We start from the raw sequence: 18,552 nt of genomic DNA, 5'->3' as shown, positions 1-18,552 counted from the left end.
CCTCCTGTCCGATCCAACGTCTCCCAACAATCGTAAGCCCTTCCATGCCTTCCAGATGACCCTTATGTCGCTGATACATGCTGCCGAGTCCACAATCGTACAAATGACTCCTCTCATCCCCGTCCCTCCCCTCCACAACTCCTCCCCTTAACATTGTCGTCGTCGTGTGCTTAAACCATCCGGCCATCGTTAGAGCGCGCAGGCTCGAGGTGCCCGTCATCTGGGTTCTTTGCGTCGGTGTCGGCAAAGCTGCCGTCCATGTGGTGCTCGGCACGGAGACGCTCGGCGAGAATGGTGTGGGCGGTCCGGGGCGAGAGGGCAAAGAGCTCGTCCATGTGTTCCAACGGAATACCAGAGGTCTCAGGAACGGCGAAGTATACGCAGGGAATCGAGACGACCATGAGGGACGCAAAGAAGAGGTAGACGCCAAAGCCCATGGCGGTGAACATCTGCGGTGTGAAGCGCGCGATCAAGAATGCGAAGAGCCAGTTGCTCGATGCGATGATAGCCTGCGTCGCGGAGCGGATGAAAGTCGGCATGACCTCGGCACCCATAACCCAGGGTGTACCGTTCCAGGTGGGCCCGTAGAAACAGGTCCAGAGGTAGAAGACGACCATGGCGCTGATGCCGCCGCCGCTGAGATTGCTGGACGGGTTGTTGGCGGGCTTGGCAACGGCGATGTAGATGCCGATCCAGTACATGCAGACGGCACCACCAGCCGAGCCGATGATGAGCAGAAGCTTGCGGCCGTACCGGTCGACAAGCCAAAGCAGCCAGATGAGAGCGACGGCGAACTTGATTAAGCCGAAGACGCCGGTAGTGAGGAGCGAGGTCGAGGTGCCAGACACGCCGATGGACGCGAACACGGTGGGAGAGTAGTAGTTGATGGCGTTGATGCCGGTGACGTTCTGACCGATGAAGAGTGACACACAGAGAGCAAGACGCTTCATGTACGAGCGGTTGCTGAAGAGAGTCTTGATGGGGGCGAGAATGCCGCGGCCTGCCTTCTCCTCGTCATGCTCGATGGCAGACTTGATTTCGTACAGTTCCTCCTGGACGTAGACGTGGTCGGCCGGGAGATGGCGGATGAGGGCGAGATTGGCGAGGGCGCTGTCGTAGCGGTCACGCGACGCAAGCCAGCGAGGGCTCTCCTTGAGGGTAAGGCAGCCAAGACCGAGCATGCCGCCGGGGATGAGCTGGACGGCGAAGGGGATGATCCACTGAACGTTGCCGTAAGGGATGTGCTGGTTGACACCGTAGCCGATCCAGAACCCGACGACGGCACCAATCTGCCAGCCCAGCTCGTAGATGCCAATGAGGCGGCCGCGGATGGCGGGTGGCGAGATCTCGGCAATGTAGATGGGCGTGAGGTTTGACGCAACACCAACACTCCACCCGGCGATGATGCGGCCAGCATACATGATGCCGAGACCGGTCTTGCCCGAGGCGACAGTCTGGAGAATCGAGCCGACGATGAAGACAAGCGAGGCAACGAAAAGGCCCCACTTGCGGCCAAAATAGAACCCAACAAAGTAGCCCGAGAGGGCACCGAAGAAGCAGCCGGCCTGGTAGCACGAGACAATGTTGGCCGAGAGGAAATTGAACTCGGCCTTGGTCTTGGTGCTGAGACCGAACTCGTCTTTGAACGACTTGAGGGCCATGGCGGAACCGATGAACGCGGACTGGCGTTAGAATGATCATTGCGCGGTCGGTGACTCACGTCATAGCCGATCATGACCGACGCCCAACACGCCATGGAGGCGAGGAAGTAGACGCGCCAGTTGTACACCTCCTTGGGCGTGGGTCTGTCCTCGACGATCGTGAGCTTGACCATATTCGCTGTGTTGCTGTGAGAGGGCGATGGAGCGAGGAAAAAAAAAAAGGTCAGGATTGACCACGGCCTTTTAACTGCCTGATGCACCGCTTGGCACATCTGGTCCATCTTGCCCGCCCGTGCCGCCCACCGACGCCGCAACTAGTGCGAGACCTCTAGATCGCAATCTCGTTGGCTTTCGGTGGGAGGGTAGTGAAAACCTCTGGCTCCACGGGGGCGACGGTTGTCGGCGGGCAACTGGAACGGGGCACTGACAACCGTATGCCGAGGAACGCCTCGGGACGTTCCTGGGCTTGGAAAGCGAGCAGCCAATCAATTACTCGGATCCGTTCCGTTTTCTGCTCCGGTCGGACTAATCTAACCTGAGAGTGGAGCTACAAGCGCCTCATCTCCGGGGAAGTTCCTGATATTTCCGTGGGCCGTGGCGAGACATCGCGCGCATGGCCCAGGTGACGACGAAGTCGGTCGCCGGACGTCTGAAGTCGCCAAGGGACGCGCCAAGCGAGGCTGGAGAGGATGGTGGGGCACGGCGGGGCCGTGATATCCATGGAGTATCCCGGGGGAGGGGTGCATGTGGTGAGACTGATATCCGGTGACTTGTGGGGAGTGGTTTGTGTTCGAGATGCACGTGACATCAGCCATCCTCAAAATAGGTGAGAGGGGTGTCACCGGGCAGCGTATTTCCAGAGTCCATCCGCAGTGTGAATGACTCCGGCTCCAAGGCTGCCGGTTCTCACGCACAATGTGAGAAGCTCCCCCGCATCCGGGGCCATGTTGTTATATTTATATCCAGGGAATATCCAAGAGGAGCCGGAAATGCCGGCAAGCCTTCTGTGAGTGGTGCATCATCGGCCCGATGGCCGTTTGCTGAATGGCTGATATTTCTCACTCTTGGCTCGACCTCCCCTCTCTCTTCCACGCTTTGCATCTATCATCTATTGCCCCACAGGTCTCGCAAAGACTTCACCATGACGCACACGCACGCAGAGCACAAGGACATCTACCTCTTTGGCTTCCCAATCGCCCACTCTGGTGCTCCAAGCCTGCACAACCTGGTCTTCGAGTCCATCGGCAGCCCATGCACCTACAAGCTGTGGTCGACGTCGGCGGTGACCCAGGCTGTGTTGGACGAGCTGCGAAGTGCCTCTTCCGGAGGAGCAGCGTGAGCTCTAGATTCCTTCAGTGAGCTGACAGCAGGGTGACGATGCCCCTGAAGGCTGAGATTATGAAGTACCTCGACGAGATCAGCCCCGAGGGCTACGCAACAGGCGCTTGCAATACTGTCGTGCCGGTTGAAGTGAACGGGCATCGCAAACTGGTCGGCACCAACACCGACTTCCTTGGCGTGCGCAACTCCCTCCTCGCGGCCTTGGGAACACAGCACCCCGGAGTGTCCGTCGGCACGACAGCGACGTATGCGCCCGGCCAGGCGAGCGGGATGGTGATCGGTGGAGGAGCAACCACGCGCTCGGCCGTACACGCTCTCTACACATTGGGGATGAACCCGATCTTCTTGGCCAACCGCGACGCAGCAGAGGTGGCGGACACGATCGCGCACTTCGACTCGCGCAGTGACCCCGCCAATCCCAACCGCCTGCGCTTGATCCACCTGACGTCTGTCGAGCAGGTCGAGGGACACCTGGGGCCCAACGCAACAGACCGCCTTCCAGGCATCGCCATGGTCGTCGGCGCCATCCCTGGTAAGCACACCTCTGCTCATAAACTTGACCAAGCTAACCCCAGCCATCGCGCCCAAGAGCTTCGAGGAGCGCATGGTATACACCATCGCAACCCACATTTTCACTCTTCCCTTCCAGCCCGGCAACGCCACCGGCGACCTCCCCATTCCGTCCCCGCGCATATTCCTCGACATGGCGTACAAGCCGCGGCTGACGCCGTTGCTCAAGATCGCCGCCGCGCTCGGGTGGCAGGACGTTGGCGGCGTCCAGGCCATGATTGAGCAAGGGCTCGCGCAGCAGCGCATGTGGAAGATGGGGAGCTCGAGCGTCGCGGTCGCGTCGGACGAGTCTATCCTCGACGCCGAGACGTGCCGCAAGGCGCGCGTGTTCGTCGAGAACATGACTGACATTGTGCCGACTGAACCGGAGGTGGATCGTGCCAAGACTTCTGTGTAGGGTGAAGGATATAGGATGTATCAGTATCGACGGGCAGCGGGGCGGAGAGAGGAGTAGGTCCTTCTTTCTGGCTACTTTGCTTTGCACCAATTCCGCTCGGCCCGCTGAGTTAGGTAAGCCCAATGTACAAGCACGTTTTCCCAGCTTCAAGATGCCCCAGCTCCAAGGTGTCCAAATTGTTCGTCTACATATATGTCTAAAGCTTGCCCTTCGCCTCAGTGGACGGCAGCAACTCGCCCTTCTTCTTGTCGTCCTTAGGGACTGGAACGAGAACAGAACCGTCTGCGGAGAACTTGTGCGTAAATGTTGGGTCGCCAAGGACGGCCACGGTCTGCGTGCCATACGCGCACACCTCGCCGTTCTTGTCGTAGAAAGTGATGCGCAGGAATGCGAGTCTCCGGCCTGATCGTCAGTTTGGGGCGCCGATCACTCGCTGCTCACCAATCTTGACTGGCTCCGAGACCATGTGGAGGTAGTCACCGAGTCTACCTGATGGGCGCACGAACTCGCACGAGATGTTGGTGCTGACGCTCCCGACCTTGGGCAAGCCGAGGGTCTGCATGCCAAGCCACGTCACGTCGTCCACAAGCTGGCGTCAGATGAGTCAGTTGGAGGGCGAGGAGGCATAGACGCGTCGGCAATGTGGCCGAGCGCGTGGTACTTACAGTCATCACGACACCGCCGTGCACGTTCTGCCGTCAGCACTGGAGAGCTTAGTCGCTTACTCCATGTCCGTTGAGGTGCCTCTCCTCCACCTTCATGCGGAGCTCGGCGCGACCTGGGCGCGCCGAGACGACCTCGACCGAGTTGCCGAAGACGTTGTCGTCGTGATCTGTCTCAGTCGTCTGCCTTCGTCCGAAGCGGAGCACTTACTGCCCTTGATGGACTGAGCCCAGCACTACTGTCAGCGGAGAATCATGCTAGGGCCCACCTCCTTGACATGCTCGAAGCAGGCGCCCATGGTGGATAATGAGAGTGAGTATGAGGGAGGTAAAGAGTGTGTTTGAAGAGAATCAGAATGCGTAAGAGTTGCGGGATGAGGGATGGGCGGAAGGGAGAGCGATGGAGGATGCAGTTGCAGAGAAATCTCGCTAGAACGGTCAATGCCAACCCCACCACCGGTCTGGATGTCTGTCAACATAACCGGGGTGAGGAGTTCGGGTATATCCGTGTTTCCCCCACGGGGAAGTGGTCCCTCCCGTTCACATTCTCGTTGTTACTCCTCCTCGTCACTCCCAACGCATAGATCTCTTCCTGATTGTTATCTCCGGCCAACGTCCCCCTAAGCAGTCTCACCTCGCCACTCACCTCAAACACGCGCCTGCCGAGGATGAGTGACTACCGCCTTCCTACGTCGGTGCGGCCGACGCATTACGAACTTGCAGTCCGCACTGATCTTGCTGCGTTGCGCTATGAGGCCGAGGTGATCATATCGCTCGAGGTTCTGGAGGACACGCCTACCATCGTGTTCCACATGCACCCTTCCCTCTCCGTCACTCACCTCGCCCTCAACGCAGGCTCGACGCAGGAGCTCGCTCTCTCGGCCCTCCACACCGACGCGGATAAGGAGAGGGCGACCGTTAAACTTGCAGAGCCGCTCAAGAAAGGCGCCGCAAAGCTTGCCGTGCGTTATGAAGCCGAGCTCAACGGTAATATGATGGGGTACTACCGCTCCAACTCGGACCCAGACGAGAACGGAAAGCGTTTGGTGTGAGTGGCGCCAAAGGTGGTGACAGGCAAGGATGTGCTCACGCCAGCTATGCGCTCACGCAGTTCGAGCCCACCGCTGCCCGCCGCGCGCTCCCGTGCTGGGACGAGCCGCTGTTCAAGGCGACCTTCGGCGTTACCCTCATCGCGCGCAAGCATGAAGTTGTGCTGGCCAACATGGACGCTGAGGGCTGCAAACCATTTTCCCCGGCCGCCGTCAAGTTTGAGGATATCTTCGCGGACGGATACGTGGCGGGTTCCACGCTCGCCCCAACCTTCTCCAGCGCCTCCAACCCCGATGGATGGGTAGCGACGCGCTTCACGCCGACGCCACTCATGTCCACGTACCTTCTAGCGTGGGCGTGCGGGGAGTTTACGCACATCGAGGCTTTGCACAAGTCAGCAATCACGGGAAAGACCATTCCTTTGCGTGTGTACGCTACCAACAACATTGACCAGGCTAAGATGGCTCTTGACGCGACTGCGTCTGCCCTCAGGGTGTACGAGGAGCTGTTCCGCATCGCGTATCCCCTTCCTAAGCTTGACACGCTTGTCGCCCACGACTTTGACATGGGCGCGATGGAAAACTGGGGCCTGATCACTGGTCGCACCGCAGCTTATCTCGTCAACGAGCGCAGCAGTCTCGCGTCCCTCAAGCGATGCGGGACGATTCAGTGTCACGAAGTTGCGCATATGTGGTTCGGCAACATTGTTACCATGAGGTGGTGGGATAATTTGTGGCTCAACGAGGCGTTTGCAACGCTCATGGGCTCCCTTGTGCTGCCAGAGCGTATCTGGCCGGAGTGGAAAATGGCGGGCGAATTCCTCGAGGCGCACTGGGATCGGGCCCTCAGTCTCGACGCCAAGCGTTCCAGTCATCCCATCCAAGTCGAGTGTCCCGACTCCAACAAGATTGCGACCATCTTTGACGCCATCAGCTACTCAAAGGGCGCGTCGGTACTGCGAATGCTGATGAGCGTTGTCGGGGAGGAGAAGTTCTTCCAAGGAGTTGCCACGTACCTCAACAAGCACCTCTACGGCAACGCTGAGATGCAGGACTTGTGGGACGGTATTTCCAGCTCGGTTGGCAAGGACGTCGGCGACATGATGAACGCGTGGACCATGCGGGTCGGATTCCCCGTTGTGCGCGTAGAGGAGCTCGGCAATAGTAAACTCAAGCTGTCGCAGGCCCGTTTCTTGTCGACAGGAGATGCCAAGCCCGAAGAGAACAAGACGACCTGGTGGGTGCCGCTCGAGGTCAAGACTGTCGACAAGGATGGCGCCCAGGTTGACCACTCTGCGGTCCTTTCCGATCGTGAGATGGAGTACAATGTCGCCAGCGACACTTTCAAGCTCAACGCCGAGGCCGTTGGCGTGTATCGTGTCGCATACACGCCTGAGCGGCTCGGCAAACTTGGCTCGCAAGCTGCGAGCTTCAGCCCGGCGGATCGACTTGGCCTCATGTCAGATGCGAGCGCCCTTGCGCGATGCAGAAGGTACCGGGAAGCAAGAACCGATGAGTTTATCATCAACCGCGGGTCGTGTTGCAGCGTGGCGCAAATGACCAGTGTGGCTCATCTTGGCGCACCTGTTTCGAGTCGCACGACACATTGTTCCCATCTCATCCCCTTCCAGCGACTCCCCACACGCATCGCAACTCTTGAAATGTCACTGCATCTTAAACCCATCCATCTAACAACTGTACCGCACTGTTCTATCTCGCCCAACTTCTCACACGCGCTCCTTGCGGTCAATGCTGACCTCGTGCAAGCTGACATCGCCCTTCTCCCCGTTGAGCTCCTGCGCGGCTGCCGCGACGTCGCGCTCGCGCTCCTCGGCGGTCGTGAGGCCGAAGATGATGTCCATAGCCTCGAGGGATACGCCCTTAGTTTCAGGAAGGAAGAAGAGGGCGAGGAGGAACGAGATGATGTTGATGCACGCGAAGAAGAAGAAAATGCCGCCGTTGGGCAGCTTGTCGACCATGTGGGGAGTTGCCATCGAGACAGCAAAGTTCCACAGCCACTGCGACATCGAGGCGGTCATGAGGCCGTAGTGGCGCGTTTGGTTGTTGAAGATCTCGCTGCAAATAACCCATGGGAGGGGGCCGACGCTGTGTGTTAGTTTCCGTGCGTTGCCAGGACGGCGGCGAGACCGGGAACTCACGAGAAGCAGTAAGGAATGACGTAGAGGTAGATCATGGCGGCCATCGCAATAGATGCTGACGAGGGGCTCGTGGCGTGCTTGTCGGGCTGGTTGGTGTTGAAGATGGCACCGATGATCCAGAGGAAACCCGACATCATGAAGATACCGACGAGGAGGGGGCGCTTGCGGCCGAACCTCTCGACACCGAAGAAGATGAACACGGCCGTGGCAACAATCTTGACGATGCCGTAGATGCCCGACGTGAGGAGACTGGTGTGGGAGCCGCGGAGGCCAATGGACTCGAAGATGATGGGCGCGTAGTACGAGATGGAGTTCTGCCCGCTCCACTGCTGAAGGGTGAAGATCACGAAGGCAATGACGAAACGGTTGAAGTTGCCCTTGCGGAACACCTCGCGCCAAGTGGTGCCGCCGGTAGCCGACTCAGCCTCGCGGATCGACGCTGTGATCTCAGCAAACTCCATCTTGACGCTCGGGTCGTTCTCGGGGAGCTTGCGGATCCAGGCGAGATTGGTGAGGGCCTGGTCGTCGCGGTGCTTGACGGCGAGCCAGCGCGGCGACTCCCGGAGAAGGGGGAGAAGCAACAGCATGATGCCGACCGGGACAAGCTGGAAGCCGATGGGGATGCGCCATTGCATAGCGCCGACGTTGGGGTCCATGAAGGAGACGGCGTAGTTGATCCAGAAGGCGAAGGCGACGCCGATGACAACCACGATCTGGAAAAGGCCGGTGATGCGGCCGCGGATCTCCTTGGGCGCGATCTCAGACGCGTACGTCGGGCACACGCAGGACATGGCACCAACGCCAAAGCCGGCGATGAAGCGGCCGACGTAGAACTGGTCGAGGGACGAGAAGCAGGCGGTCTGAATGACGCCGCCGACGATGAAGATGGCACAGCCGATCATGAGCGAGATCTTGCGGCCCAGCCGGTCCTCCGCTGGCGCGGCGAAGAGGGCACCAAAGAACGCACCGCCCTGCAAGATCGACACGACATTGCCCTGCAACGTGCGAATGTTGTCAACCGGCGAGCCGTCCGGCTTGACCAGCCCGTAATCGCGCTGAAAGCTTTTCAGACTCATTGTTGCCGATCCCAGACCCGTGTCGTAGCCGAATAGGAAGATGCCCATGAAGCCGATGAGGGCCATCATGTATGCGCGCGAGTGCCCAAAGAAGCCGCGCTTGGGGGAGGAGGCTGGCGACGAGTCGTAGGAGCCAACGCGTCCTTCCTCATCCCTGTGGCGTCAGTATGGTTGTTTTGAGTGCAGGGAAAATTGAGCACAATGGCCGGCAGGGACAGGACGGATTGGTGAGTCCCGCATCCAGTGGGAGCGGTTAAGTGTGGAACATTTGTTGAAGAACGAAGAGAGAGAGAGGGGGGGGGGGGGGGGGGGGGGACGCGAAAAGCTGTTTCCCCAAGTCCGCGGGGATCGAGTTCGCTTGCCAGTCTCGGAGCTGATCACTGGATGTGTGACTCACTGGTAGTCGACCATGGTGGGTTGCGAGATGAAAGGATGTGAAGAGGTGAGTGGGCGGCGTGACTGGGATTGGTGTTGGTGGAGTGATGCGCTTCCTCGAGTTGATGAGGGGCAGTGAGCACCGGCGAGGGGTATTATAGCCTGCGAATGGGCCGACGCCGTCCACCGCGTGCAGTCCACTGGCGCCGAGGAGCAGCGGCCCGGCGGCCCGGCGTGCCGAGCATCGGAGGGGCAGAAGTGGACGGCGACATGGTGCCACGCTCGGGGGTGCCACGGGTGGAGGGGGGGCAGGCACGGGGCGAGTGCGGGGTAAGTTGCGGCCCCTGAGGACAGTCCACGGGGGCTCAGGGTTCCCCGGGCCGTCCACCCGGCACCGTCCACAGCGTTGTGGCGAGCGACGTCCACAATCCTCTCCGCTGAATAGGGCCACATGACCGTGCAGATCTGGCGACGCGAGTAAGTGCCGAGCTGTACTCAGGATTGCCTTTCGGGCCGCGGCATGTTAAAGTTACCGAATTCACGTACTTCTCCTTAGCTGATGGCGAACAGATGGGGGGCGGGGCCGCCGGCCCATCGCCGGAGCGGCGAAGCAGCACCTACTTGTGCAGGACACCCACTACATCGTGCGGAGGTCATCGGTCTTCACTGAAGGCCGATTGTTCGAGTCGCCAAGAAATTCTTGGCAGAAATATGGCTGTCTGCTCCGCGGCCAACACGGCCGGCCGGCCTGGCGGATATACAATGTTTATCAGTATATCGTCGGCATCGCGATCTCCAATGCCGCATGCTAATGTCCAAGAATTTTAGGCAGTGGCAATGAGGACCTCCTCCCAACTATCACATATCGCCCACCTCCTAAGGTCAGGCCGTTCGCACCAACACTATCAATCTCACGGCTTACTGCTCCCTGCGAAACCCATTACCCCACCCGCCCGTCCTCGAAGCGTCGTCCCTCGGGCCGCGTGGCTCCCGAACATACGCTCTGTCGCCGTGTGGACCGTGATGTTGCCCCATGCCGTGCTGCTGGTGCCGGTGCTGCCCAAAGCCCTGGGACTGCTGGTGAAGCCCCCCAAAGCCGTGCGAGTGGTGTGTGTGCGCGTTGCCGTGGTGTGCGCCCTCTTGAGCCCCACCCTCCACCTTGTTCATGGACGAGGCAGCGTCAAGCAGGGCCTTGTTCGACCGGTACTCGCAGAGCGTCGTGGACGGGAGCGACAGGAGCGAGATAATCTTCTCTCTGGAAGTCAGCGAGGACTCATGTTCGCAAAAAGAATTCTCACCGCAATGCTCCAGAGCGCACAGCCTCGCCTTCCTCCTCCACCCACACACTCAGGATGTCCTCGGTTTGACGCACGCTCAGGACGCAGCCGACGACGTTGTCCGACTCGTCAAACTGGTCACCGATGAGAGCGAACAGGAGCGACTCGTACAGCACTGGCGTGATGGGGTGCAGCAGTCGGATGGTGAACTTGCCGCCGCTGTAGAAGAGTCAGCAGCGTCCCAGTGGTTTCGGAGAGCCACGGCAAACCGCATCGTAACATACCGAGGGATCTCCTCCCAGATACCCGGGCGTTGAATCCTGCTGGCAAAGCAGAGCAAGTCCGTCACAGGCGGCAAGTCTGAAGGTGGGGTAAGGTGCGCGTAGAGGTGGAGAAAAGACTCGATCTGCTGTCAGATTTGAGTGAGCTGCTGGCGGGGTAGAGAGCCGCCGTTTCCGCAGTGGCAGCATTAGGGGAGCGCCAGAGCGTATTTACAAATGGGCACAAACAAATGTGGAGTGCGCCCTTGATGGCAGCATGCTTCGAGCACCTCCTATCCCTTGCCGCTTTCACTCACCGAGCCAAAGGTTGCGACCTTGTGAATCTCCTTCTCGTAATCGACCTTGGCTCCTGGGGGGCGGTGGACGTAGCTGATCGACCAACTGGTTGTTAGCCCTCCTCGAGTCGTCCACCTACTCCTGGCGCAGGGGGTGACGGCCAGCGACGCGGCCTGGGGCGGGCGGTGCCTGCTTGGTGCCCACATTCAGCGACAGTCGCGAGCTACCGGTAAGAGACGCAGTGCGGCGGGGAGCAGGCTGGGACATGGTGGGACGTCGTGCGAATCAGGAGGGAATGAAGGCGTCCTGCACGATGGCCGGGGAGGGTACGCGAGATATGGATGGCGGGTGTGTAAGGATGAGCCGACGAGTATCCGGAAGCTGTAGCTTGAGGGAAACACGGAGAAGATTCCTAGGATTGAAGTGGGATGATGCTAGGGGAGTCGCAGGTGTGAACACGGGTCGTAATATGCGAGTGATAGGCGTCGATTGACGATGAATTTGGTGGCGCGATAGATGCAATGATGTGAAAGATGCAAGATGTCGATGATAGTGGCAGGTGCGGTACGGGCGAGAAGATATAGCTCGGCGGAGGAGGGGGTGGAGGAGTTCAGTTGACAAGTTGGTTCGAATTCTCGAAAAGAGGAGTTGTGTCGAGCAATACAAAATGTTCCGCGCCTAACAAAATAGGCCTGCCATTATCCACGTGGCCCTCCACGCGTCGACAGGCGCGCCGGGGGCAAGTGGTGCCACCGAGCAATCGGAGCGCGGAGGTGCATGTATCGCGCGGACCTTTAGAGCATATGGGGTCTGGTGATGTCATGCCTGCTCCGCCCCATCGACCTCGCGGGGTCTCTGCATCGTCACTGGCCTCTGGTCTCTGCGGAGCACTGCATTGGTGCGCAGAGCAGCTGCGGCATGCGGCCCCTTCACGTCCCGTTTTAGGAATGAGCGAAGAACAAGGGCAGGACTCAGCGCGAGGCATCCGATGGGGCACAAATACGTGCATCCTCACCCCGCTTCTCTTGTCATCCTGTCATCACTCACTCTGAGCACACTTTCACCTCTCACACATCCATCTACTCATTCACCATGCAGCCCACCCAGTACCCGCCTCAGACCGACGCTCCTCAGGTTGTTGTCAACGAGCAGCCCACCGCCAGGAACACCATGAGTGAGTTGCAGTTACAAGTTATGCTCGGCGAGACGAGACTAAACCCCCAGACGCCATGGCGAAGCCTTCTGGCGAGTCGCCGCAGACCGAGGAGGAAGTCCTCCGCCTCCGCGGTGGATGCCCTGGCAAGTTTTGCGGTCTCCCTATCCTCCCATGCCGGTGAGTTGATGCACTGTCTCTCTGTGATTTGGGCACAGCTGACTCCAGCGTCAACATCTGCATCTTCCCTATCCCGTGCTGCTAAATACGGAGTACACGGCCTCCCAATCGTACGCGTGATGAGATACTCTAGCTAGAACTAGACACGACCCTTTGTAGCGCATTACATGTAGATTTGATCAGCTTCAAACTCAGTGTGAGGTGAGGTCGCAGAGGTGGTGGCGAGATGTCGTGCACAGCGCAGCCTGAGGTGTGGTTGATCCCATCTACGGGTGGCGCTTGGGCGGGCGTATGCATCGCCGAGCCTGGAATTAGAACCTGCCGGGGCCTTTTTTTAAGCCTCGGTCCCTGGCCATTGGCCACCCGCTTATGCCAGTGCCACTCTCGATATGATCGGCCACTTCCACCTCCTTTTGTCAACAATAATACACTTTCTCATCTCCACCAGTCGCTTATTACAGCCGCTTCGCCTCTCCTTCACGGTGTGAGGTCCTCGTCATCGTCATGCAGTCCTTTTTCGGCAACAAGCAGGGCCGGCCCACCGCAGTCTCCACCGTTACGGTCAAGAAAAAGGTGACCGTTCGGCCCGCCGCACCTCCTCTCCCTGGTCTCCCTCCACACAAGTCGGCACGAGCGGGCCCCTCGGCCCCGCGTCCCAAATCCGAATCTCGGTTGAGAGTACCCTCGCGCGGCTCGTCTCCCAGGCCGAAATCGGCGGGCTCGGCGTCTCCTGCCCGCCCGCGCAAGACGCCAGCAGCCGAGAGGCGCGTCCTCCCCGAGTCGGACGACAGTGAGGAGGATGCGCTTGACGCCTTTGACCGCAAGCGCCCCCGACTCGCCGGTGACGGCGTCACACCTGACGCTGGCGACGTGGACGTCGGGAGGAAAGTGTTTTGTCCCTCGCTCGTCGACGAGCGAGGCGAGTTCGGGCGCGGCTGGGCAGGCTTTGTTTCATGCGAGGAGGCCGTCCGCGGCGAGGTCCGCGGGTGGGCTGGCGGACAAAAGGGATCTATGAGCAAAGGTGGCCGCGACAAGTATATTCCATGTAAGTTGCAGCTCGGAGATGCAGCTGACAGCAGACTTTCCACAACCAGGCTTTGAGAACTCAGATCCCATTCCGTCAGTCGACTTGCGGTACCCCTCTGGAGCGGTGGAGAAGTGAGTCACAACAAAGGAGCTGGACGTGGTGACCAGGAGACTGACTTCCACAGATTCATCCTGTTGACTCCACATTCAGCCTCAGAATATAACCCCATTTCTGAGCTGAAGGCCGCTCTAGGGATGATCCTCAAGCGTGAGTCACCCGCGACCTTCCCAGCTTACGGCAGACTACATCCCCCCATCTCACGCGCATATATTTGGCACGCTTGATGCGTCTGATTACTTCGAGTCGGCTATGCCCAGCCGACTGCAAACGCCTACATCACTATCCACTCCTCCTCCTGACGGCGCATCGCCTCTCCCACAAACTCAACAAGAGACTATCGGAGAGGCCTTGCGACGTGCACTTGCGCCAAATCGTCGCGATGGACCAGGGTTCGTCAAGGCGATCCAACGGTTCAATGTCGCACTGGCAGACCTGCAGGAGGACGGCACACTCGAAGCATGGCTCACGAGCCGTGACTACCGCATATCGCGGAGCGAGTGGTCGGCGCTCATCAACGTCGTGCATGACTCTGCGTATAACCGGGTAGTTGCACCCTTCGTGGAGCAACTAGCCCACCATCCCAAACACCCCGAAGCTGTTGCAGCCGCCATCAGCGAAAAGGAGGATTCGTACGGCGAGCTAGGCAACACCTTCATGAGCAAGGTCATAGAACAGACTGGGCTCAAACCTGATTCTGTGTTCGTCGATCTCGGTAGCGGCGTTGGCAACTGCGTCTTGCGGGCAGCCGTCCAGGCCGGCTGCGCGAGCTACGGCTTCGAGCTGCTACCTGTTCCGTCGCATTGTGCGCGCCGACAGCTGCGCGAGGTCCAGCGCCGCTGGGCCATGTGGTGTCTTGATGGCAACCTAAGCGTCGAGTGTCACGAAGGCGACTTCCGCACACACCCCGAAGTGAGACGTCGCCTCACCGAGGCAGACGTCGTGCTTGTCAACAACGAGGTGTTCCCGTCCTCGTTGAACATGGACCTTACCCACCTCTTCCTTGACTTGAAGGAGGGCGCGACGATCGTGTCGTTGAAGCCGTTCGTTCCAGAGGGATTCCGTATGAACGAGTCAAATGTGAGTTGCTCATCGGGCGTGACGTCGAGGCGCGGCTAATCCCAGTGCGACTCGTTCGCTGCAATCCTCCGCTCTACATCGCACCAGTACTTCTCGGACTGGGTGTCGTGGAAGGGCGATGGCGGGCGGTATTACGTCCAGGTCGTTGACCGCACCCAGCGTGTCAAGTACGAGGAGAAGATGAACGGCCGGCGGAGCCGAGGGTAGGGAAGCGGGGCTCTTGGAGCAAGTGATAGATATCGTGTTGTACAGTCGCCCGTCGATAGGGCGCTCTGTGTTAGAATTGATGCGTGCGCATCCATTTATCTGCTGCACACGATGTGCCTTCTGCGGCGTGCCTGGTAGGCTCCAGTGGGTCGCCGCAGTCCCACTAGCAGGTTGCGAGAGGAGAAGGCGAGCGACATCCGGCATCTGCCGAGCGTTCTCTCCTGCCCACACAGTCAGCTACCACTGGCGCTGGCACTTCATCAGCACCCTCGTCAATACAGAATGATGCATGCTCGAGTGGTAGGGAAATGATACCCAACTTAACGCTTGACCCAGGTGTACTGTTTTTGTCAGCTGCGTCCACGCGCCCCGGCATAAACTTACACCCTTGCGCGCCTTGGGGCGGTTAGTCTTCTTACGCTCGACGACACGGGGGTCGCGGCCGAGCGCACCGTCGTTGAAGAGGGCGTCGTGGGCGTCGGGGCGGAGGAGGGTGACAGCCTGTGCGACGGCGTGGGCGATGGCGCCCGACTGGCCAGTGGAGCCGCCGCCGCGGACGGACGCGAAGATGTTGAAAGCGCCCAGGAGGCCCGTCACGCGGAGGGGGCGGAGGACAGCCTCACGGTCGGCAACCTTGACAAAGTGCTCCGGAAGGGGGAGGTGGTTGACGAGGATCTCGGAGGTAGGAGCGGAGACGGCGGCCTCTTCCCCTTCCTTGACCTCAGCGAGGGTGCGCGCCGCCTGCGACGGCACAACCCAGACACGCGCGCTCGAACTCTTCCTGCGACCGAGAGCGTACGCGCGCCCAAACGCATCAATGCCGTGGTCAGCCCCGCGCGCACTCTTGGCCGCTGCGCGCGCCGCGAGGTCGGCCACACGCTCCGAGCGCTGGTACGGCTCCACAGCGGCCTGCAGCCGCGCCGCGACGTCGTGCACGCCGCACGTGGATGCGACGTGCGCCATGTGGTGCATCTTGCTGAGGAGGGACACGAGGTTGTCGTAGTCGCGGTTCGCGCGCATCACCATGCGCATGTTGTCGCGGCTCTTCCACGCCGTTGGGGGAGCATCGAGGTGCGGCAGACCCTTCGGGATCGGCCAGACGAGCTCAGCCCGCAGCCGCTCCTCGGCCTGCACGCGCGTCGCGTGCAGGCTCAGAAGGGCCGCGGTGAGGTCCGCCTTGGCGGTGAAGTAGGTCGACTGGCGGGGGCGCGGGGGCCGTTTGCGCTCAAATGTCCGCCCGGGGGTGTAGGTCGAGGCGAGGCGGGACGAGCCCGCCAGCGACAGAGCGGCGAGCGGGGCGGGGGAAGCCACGGCGGCGGCCGGGCGCAGCGCGGCGCGCGCAGCCAGCAGGCTGCGGGGAGCGGACATGGGAGGGTAGTGCGGAGCGCAAGATCGCAATGCCGGTGATCTGCGAAGGCCGACTTTTGACGAAAGACAAGAAACAGGTCCGAGGTTGCATTTGTCCAGTTGTTAATGACACGAAATTACCACGTGGTTTGATACAAGGCTTGGGCTGAGTTATCAGATACAGCCAGACCAGGATGTTGACGTCTTTCGTTCTGCTCGGTCATCGCGCTCAAGCATCGACGCGCATACTTCTGCATCATGGCCGACCCACAACCTATCGACGTCCGAATTGAGGGCAAGCTCCGAGCTAGCCTTAAAGTTGAGCATTTTGTGCGTACAAACTCGTAGCGGCGAGGGGTACATGCTCGAGCATGGCGGCGACTTCCCTCGCCCTGCGAAGATTGCTCAGCGTTCGGCTGGTGAGTGACTCAGCTGACAGCAGGAAATTGTGGACACATCTGGCAACTGCGGCTCCTCATTTGCCGTCGTTATTGTCGCGCCAGACTTTGCGCGCAAGATGACGCTGGCACGGCACAAGATGGGTCAGTGGTTCTCCGCCAGCTTCAGCCAGCCACACCCTCGCGCCCCAGCTGACAGCAGTCAACCAGATTCTCGCAGAGGAGATCGCCCAGTTGCACGCCTTTTCGCAGGTATGTTGCACTTCATCTCGTCCTGCGTTTTGAAGCCCAGCGCCATGATCATGGTCCAGGCCCGGTGCTCGAGCTTCTCAGCGCCGGCTCCGATTCTGTCTCTTTCCAACTGCGGCCAGCGGTCCGATGGAAACTGGGCTGTGCGCGGCTGTGTCTGCGTGGGATGACCGCCATGCTCTCCTGGGCCCAATGGCGGCCATCCGATTGTCCCACATCAACCGTCATCTCAAAATAACCTTTCTCATATCGCCTTCCTCAGCTCATGCCAGAAAACATTTACGCCCGAACAGTGGGCCAAGGAGCAAACCAAGTAATTACTGGCCTCAGTTAATCATGAGTTGGCGCGGCTACGCAACATAGCCTTGCGCTCGGCTCCCTGCTTCAGCTCGCCCACGCTGAGCAGCCATCATGCCATCAAGCACCCGCATGACCGGTGGATGTCGCCCCACCGTTGTATCACTACGCGCCAGATGCACTAGCATTGTGTATGCGGGAGATGGGGCAGCGCTTTGCGTGGAACTCGGAGGTCACGCCCAGACGCTCTTGAATCTCTCTCACGGATCAGTGTCCCGCATCCGTCGCCACCGCTATCAGCCGGTTCTTGCCGTCGCAAAGAATTCCCGGTGTGTTATAAGATAGTGGTGGGCGATGCGTGCTTCCAGCGTCCTCTTATGCTCACCTTCAGCACAAGTGCTGAGGCAGGACCGGATGACTCACCGGCAATGGCTGTGGTTCAACTTGGAAAGAATGATGAGGAGGCGCCCTGCTCCGATCGGCGTTGGATTGACAATACCCGCCAAACTGATGCCACGGTCATGAGATCCAGGTGGGAGGTTTCCTGCGCGCGATGAGCAATAAAACCCACGGTAAAGGTGAGATCGATGATCCCCCGCGTTTCAATCACCTGCTGCCTGGCGCGCGCGGAGGCCCATTCTCCCCCGCTCAATGAATTGTCCTTGACCGGCGTGTGACGCCGACAGAAGACACTAGGCTAATTGAGTTGAAACTCTACGCGATCGTGGCGCGTGGAGCACCTGGCTGCGCATGCCGCATGCGGAACTGAAACCATTCCGTCGCCATGTTACTGGGGATCACGGCGGGCGTTATAGCGTCGCCGGCATTTGGGCACCCGCGCGGTGGGCCTAGCCGGCGCCGAGTAGCCATCGGAGCCACCCTTCTCCGTCGACAACCCCTTCGCTGGGGCCTCCGTTCCATGTGTGCACTTGTGGCGCAGGGATCAATTGTCGGAGGATAGAGGGTCAGCAGAAGGGGGGGCCAGAACAAGGCGGCCAGACGCCAAGCAGCTGCCTGGTCCTTGCAGAGGCGTCAGCTCGCTCCTCCTTCACCGCCTCGCCGCCTTGTCATCGCCATCCTGGCGTCCTTGAGTTCTCGCATCCGCGTCCTCACGAATCCTGCCATTCAAAAGCCTGCCTTTTAATGGCTCGCGAAATCCGAAGCCAGAATAGTTCCGTGCCTGACGTTTCCCATTTTGCAGCACGGATCAGTATTCGGGTCCTTCGTCCTACAAGCTCTGGCGTACTGGCGTTGTTGGCTTGGAAGAGCCTGCGAAATATTTGGTTCAAATGGTTGCGCAGAATGGCCGTGAATGACGAGGAACACGCGGCGTCATGCGGACATTGTAGCCATCGCAGCACTGTCATCTCGAC

The 18,552-nt window shown here is 59.9% G+C and overlaps 8 protein-coding genes across 8 annotated transcripts; 4 read left to right on the top strand and 4 right to left on the bottom strand.

Moving 5' to 3' along the window:
* Positions 1 to 170: 170 nt before the first annotated feature.
* On the bottom strand, positions 171 to 1,834 carry COLE_04077 (uncharacterized protein; the record flags this gene model as incomplete). The annotated part of the gene is made up of 2 exons (XM_018421077.2): positions 171 to 1,682; positions 1,721 to 1,834. 2 exons carry the CDS (start codon positions 1,832 to 1,834, stop codon positions 171 to 173), a joined length of 1,626 nt encoding a protein of 541 aa, XP_018282624.1.
* A 968-nt stretch (positions 1,835 to 2,802) lies between these two features.
* On the top strand, positions 2,803 to 3,969 carry COLE_04076 (uncharacterized protein; the record flags this gene model as incomplete). The annotated part of the gene is made up of 3 exons (XM_018426277.2): positions 2,803 to 2,996; positions 3,032 to 3,534; positions 3,578 to 3,969. 3 exons carry the CDS (start codon positions 2,803 to 2,805, stop codon positions 3,967 to 3,969), a joined length of 1,089 nt encoding a protein of 362 aa, XP_018282623.1.
* A 196-nt stretch (positions 3,970 to 4,165) lies between these two features.
* On the bottom strand, positions 4,166 to 4,930 carry COLE_04075 (uncharacterized protein; the record flags this gene model as incomplete). Its single annotated transcript, XM_018421730.2, has 6 exons — positions 4,166 to 4,371; positions 4,411 to 4,558; positions 4,635 to 4,661; positions 4,695 to 4,801; positions 4,843 to 4,867; positions 4,901 to 4,930. 6 exons carry the CDS (start codon positions 4,928 to 4,930, stop codon positions 4,166 to 4,168), a joined length of 543 nt encoding a protein of 180 aa, XP_018282622.1.
* A 369-nt stretch (positions 4,931 to 5,299) lies between these two features.
* Positions 5,300 to 7,797, top strand: COLE_04074 (uncharacterized protein; the record flags this gene model as incomplete). The annotated part of the gene is made up of 2 exons (XM_065626321.1): positions 5,300 to 5,679; positions 5,727 to 7,797. The coding sequence occupies 2 exons, from the start codon at positions 5,300 to 5,302 to the stop codon at positions 7,795 to 7,797; spliced, it is 2,451 nt and encodes an 816-aa protein (XP_065482402.1).
* A 2,411-nt stretch (positions 7,798 to 10,208) lies between these two features.
* COLE_04073 (uncharacterized protein) lies at positions 10,209 to 11,391 on the bottom strand (the record flags this gene model as incomplete). Its single annotated transcript, XM_018421729.2, has 5 exons — positions 10,209 to 10,545; positions 10,589 to 10,786; positions 10,852 to 10,973; positions 11,145 to 11,229; positions 11,264 to 11,391. The coding sequence occupies 5 exons, from the start codon at positions 11,389 to 11,391 to the stop codon at positions 10,209 to 10,211; spliced, it is 870 nt and encodes a 289-aa protein (XP_018282619.1).
* Positions 11,392 to 12,961: 1,570 nt separating this feature from the next.
* COLE_04072 (uncharacterized protein) lies at positions 12,962 to 14,888 on the top strand (the record flags this gene model as incomplete). Its single annotated transcript, XM_018421727.2, has 5 exons — positions 12,962 to 13,502; positions 13,537 to 13,615; positions 13,669 to 13,751; positions 13,786 to 14,681; positions 14,727 to 14,888. The coding sequence occupies 5 exons, from the start codon at positions 12,962 to 12,964 to the stop codon at positions 14,886 to 14,888; spliced, it is 1,761 nt and encodes a 586-aa protein (XP_018282617.1).
* A 320-nt stretch (positions 14,889 to 15,208) lies between these two features.
* On the bottom strand, positions 15,209 to 16,256 carry COLE_04071 (mitochondrial 37S ribosomal protein uS9m; the record flags this gene model as incomplete). The annotated part of the gene is made up of 2 exons (XM_018420629.2): positions 15,209 to 15,229; positions 15,273 to 16,256. 2 exons carry the CDS (start codon positions 16,254 to 16,256, stop codon positions 15,209 to 15,211), a joined length of 1,005 nt encoding a protein of 334 aa, XP_018282616.1.
* A 237-nt stretch (positions 16,257 to 16,493) lies between these two features.
* COLE_04070 (uncharacterized protein) lies at positions 16,494 to 17,199 on the top strand (the record flags this gene model as incomplete). The annotated part of the gene is made up of 4 exons (XM_018426274.2): positions 16,494 to 16,565; positions 16,678 to 16,777; positions 16,836 to 16,885; positions 17,155 to 17,199. 4 exons carry the CDS (start codon positions 16,494 to 16,496, stop codon positions 17,197 to 17,199), a joined length of 267 nt encoding a protein of 88 aa, XP_018282615.1.
* Positions 17,200 to 18,552: the final 1,353 nt, after the last annotated feature.

This window comes from Cutaneotrichosporon oleaginosum (genome assembly GCF_008065305.1).
Source record: "Cutaneotrichosporon oleaginosum strain ATCC 20508 chromosome Unknown ATCC20508_contig03, whole genome shotgun sequence".
In the NCBI taxonomy this organism is placed as follows: domain Eukaryota; kingdom Fungi; phylum Basidiomycota; class Tremellomycetes; order Trichosporonales; family Trichosporonaceae; genus Cutaneotrichosporon; species Cutaneotrichosporon oleaginosum.
The sequence above is the reverse complement of the archived record's forward strand: the minus strand, read 5'-3'. Positions and strand labels throughout refer to the sequence as shown.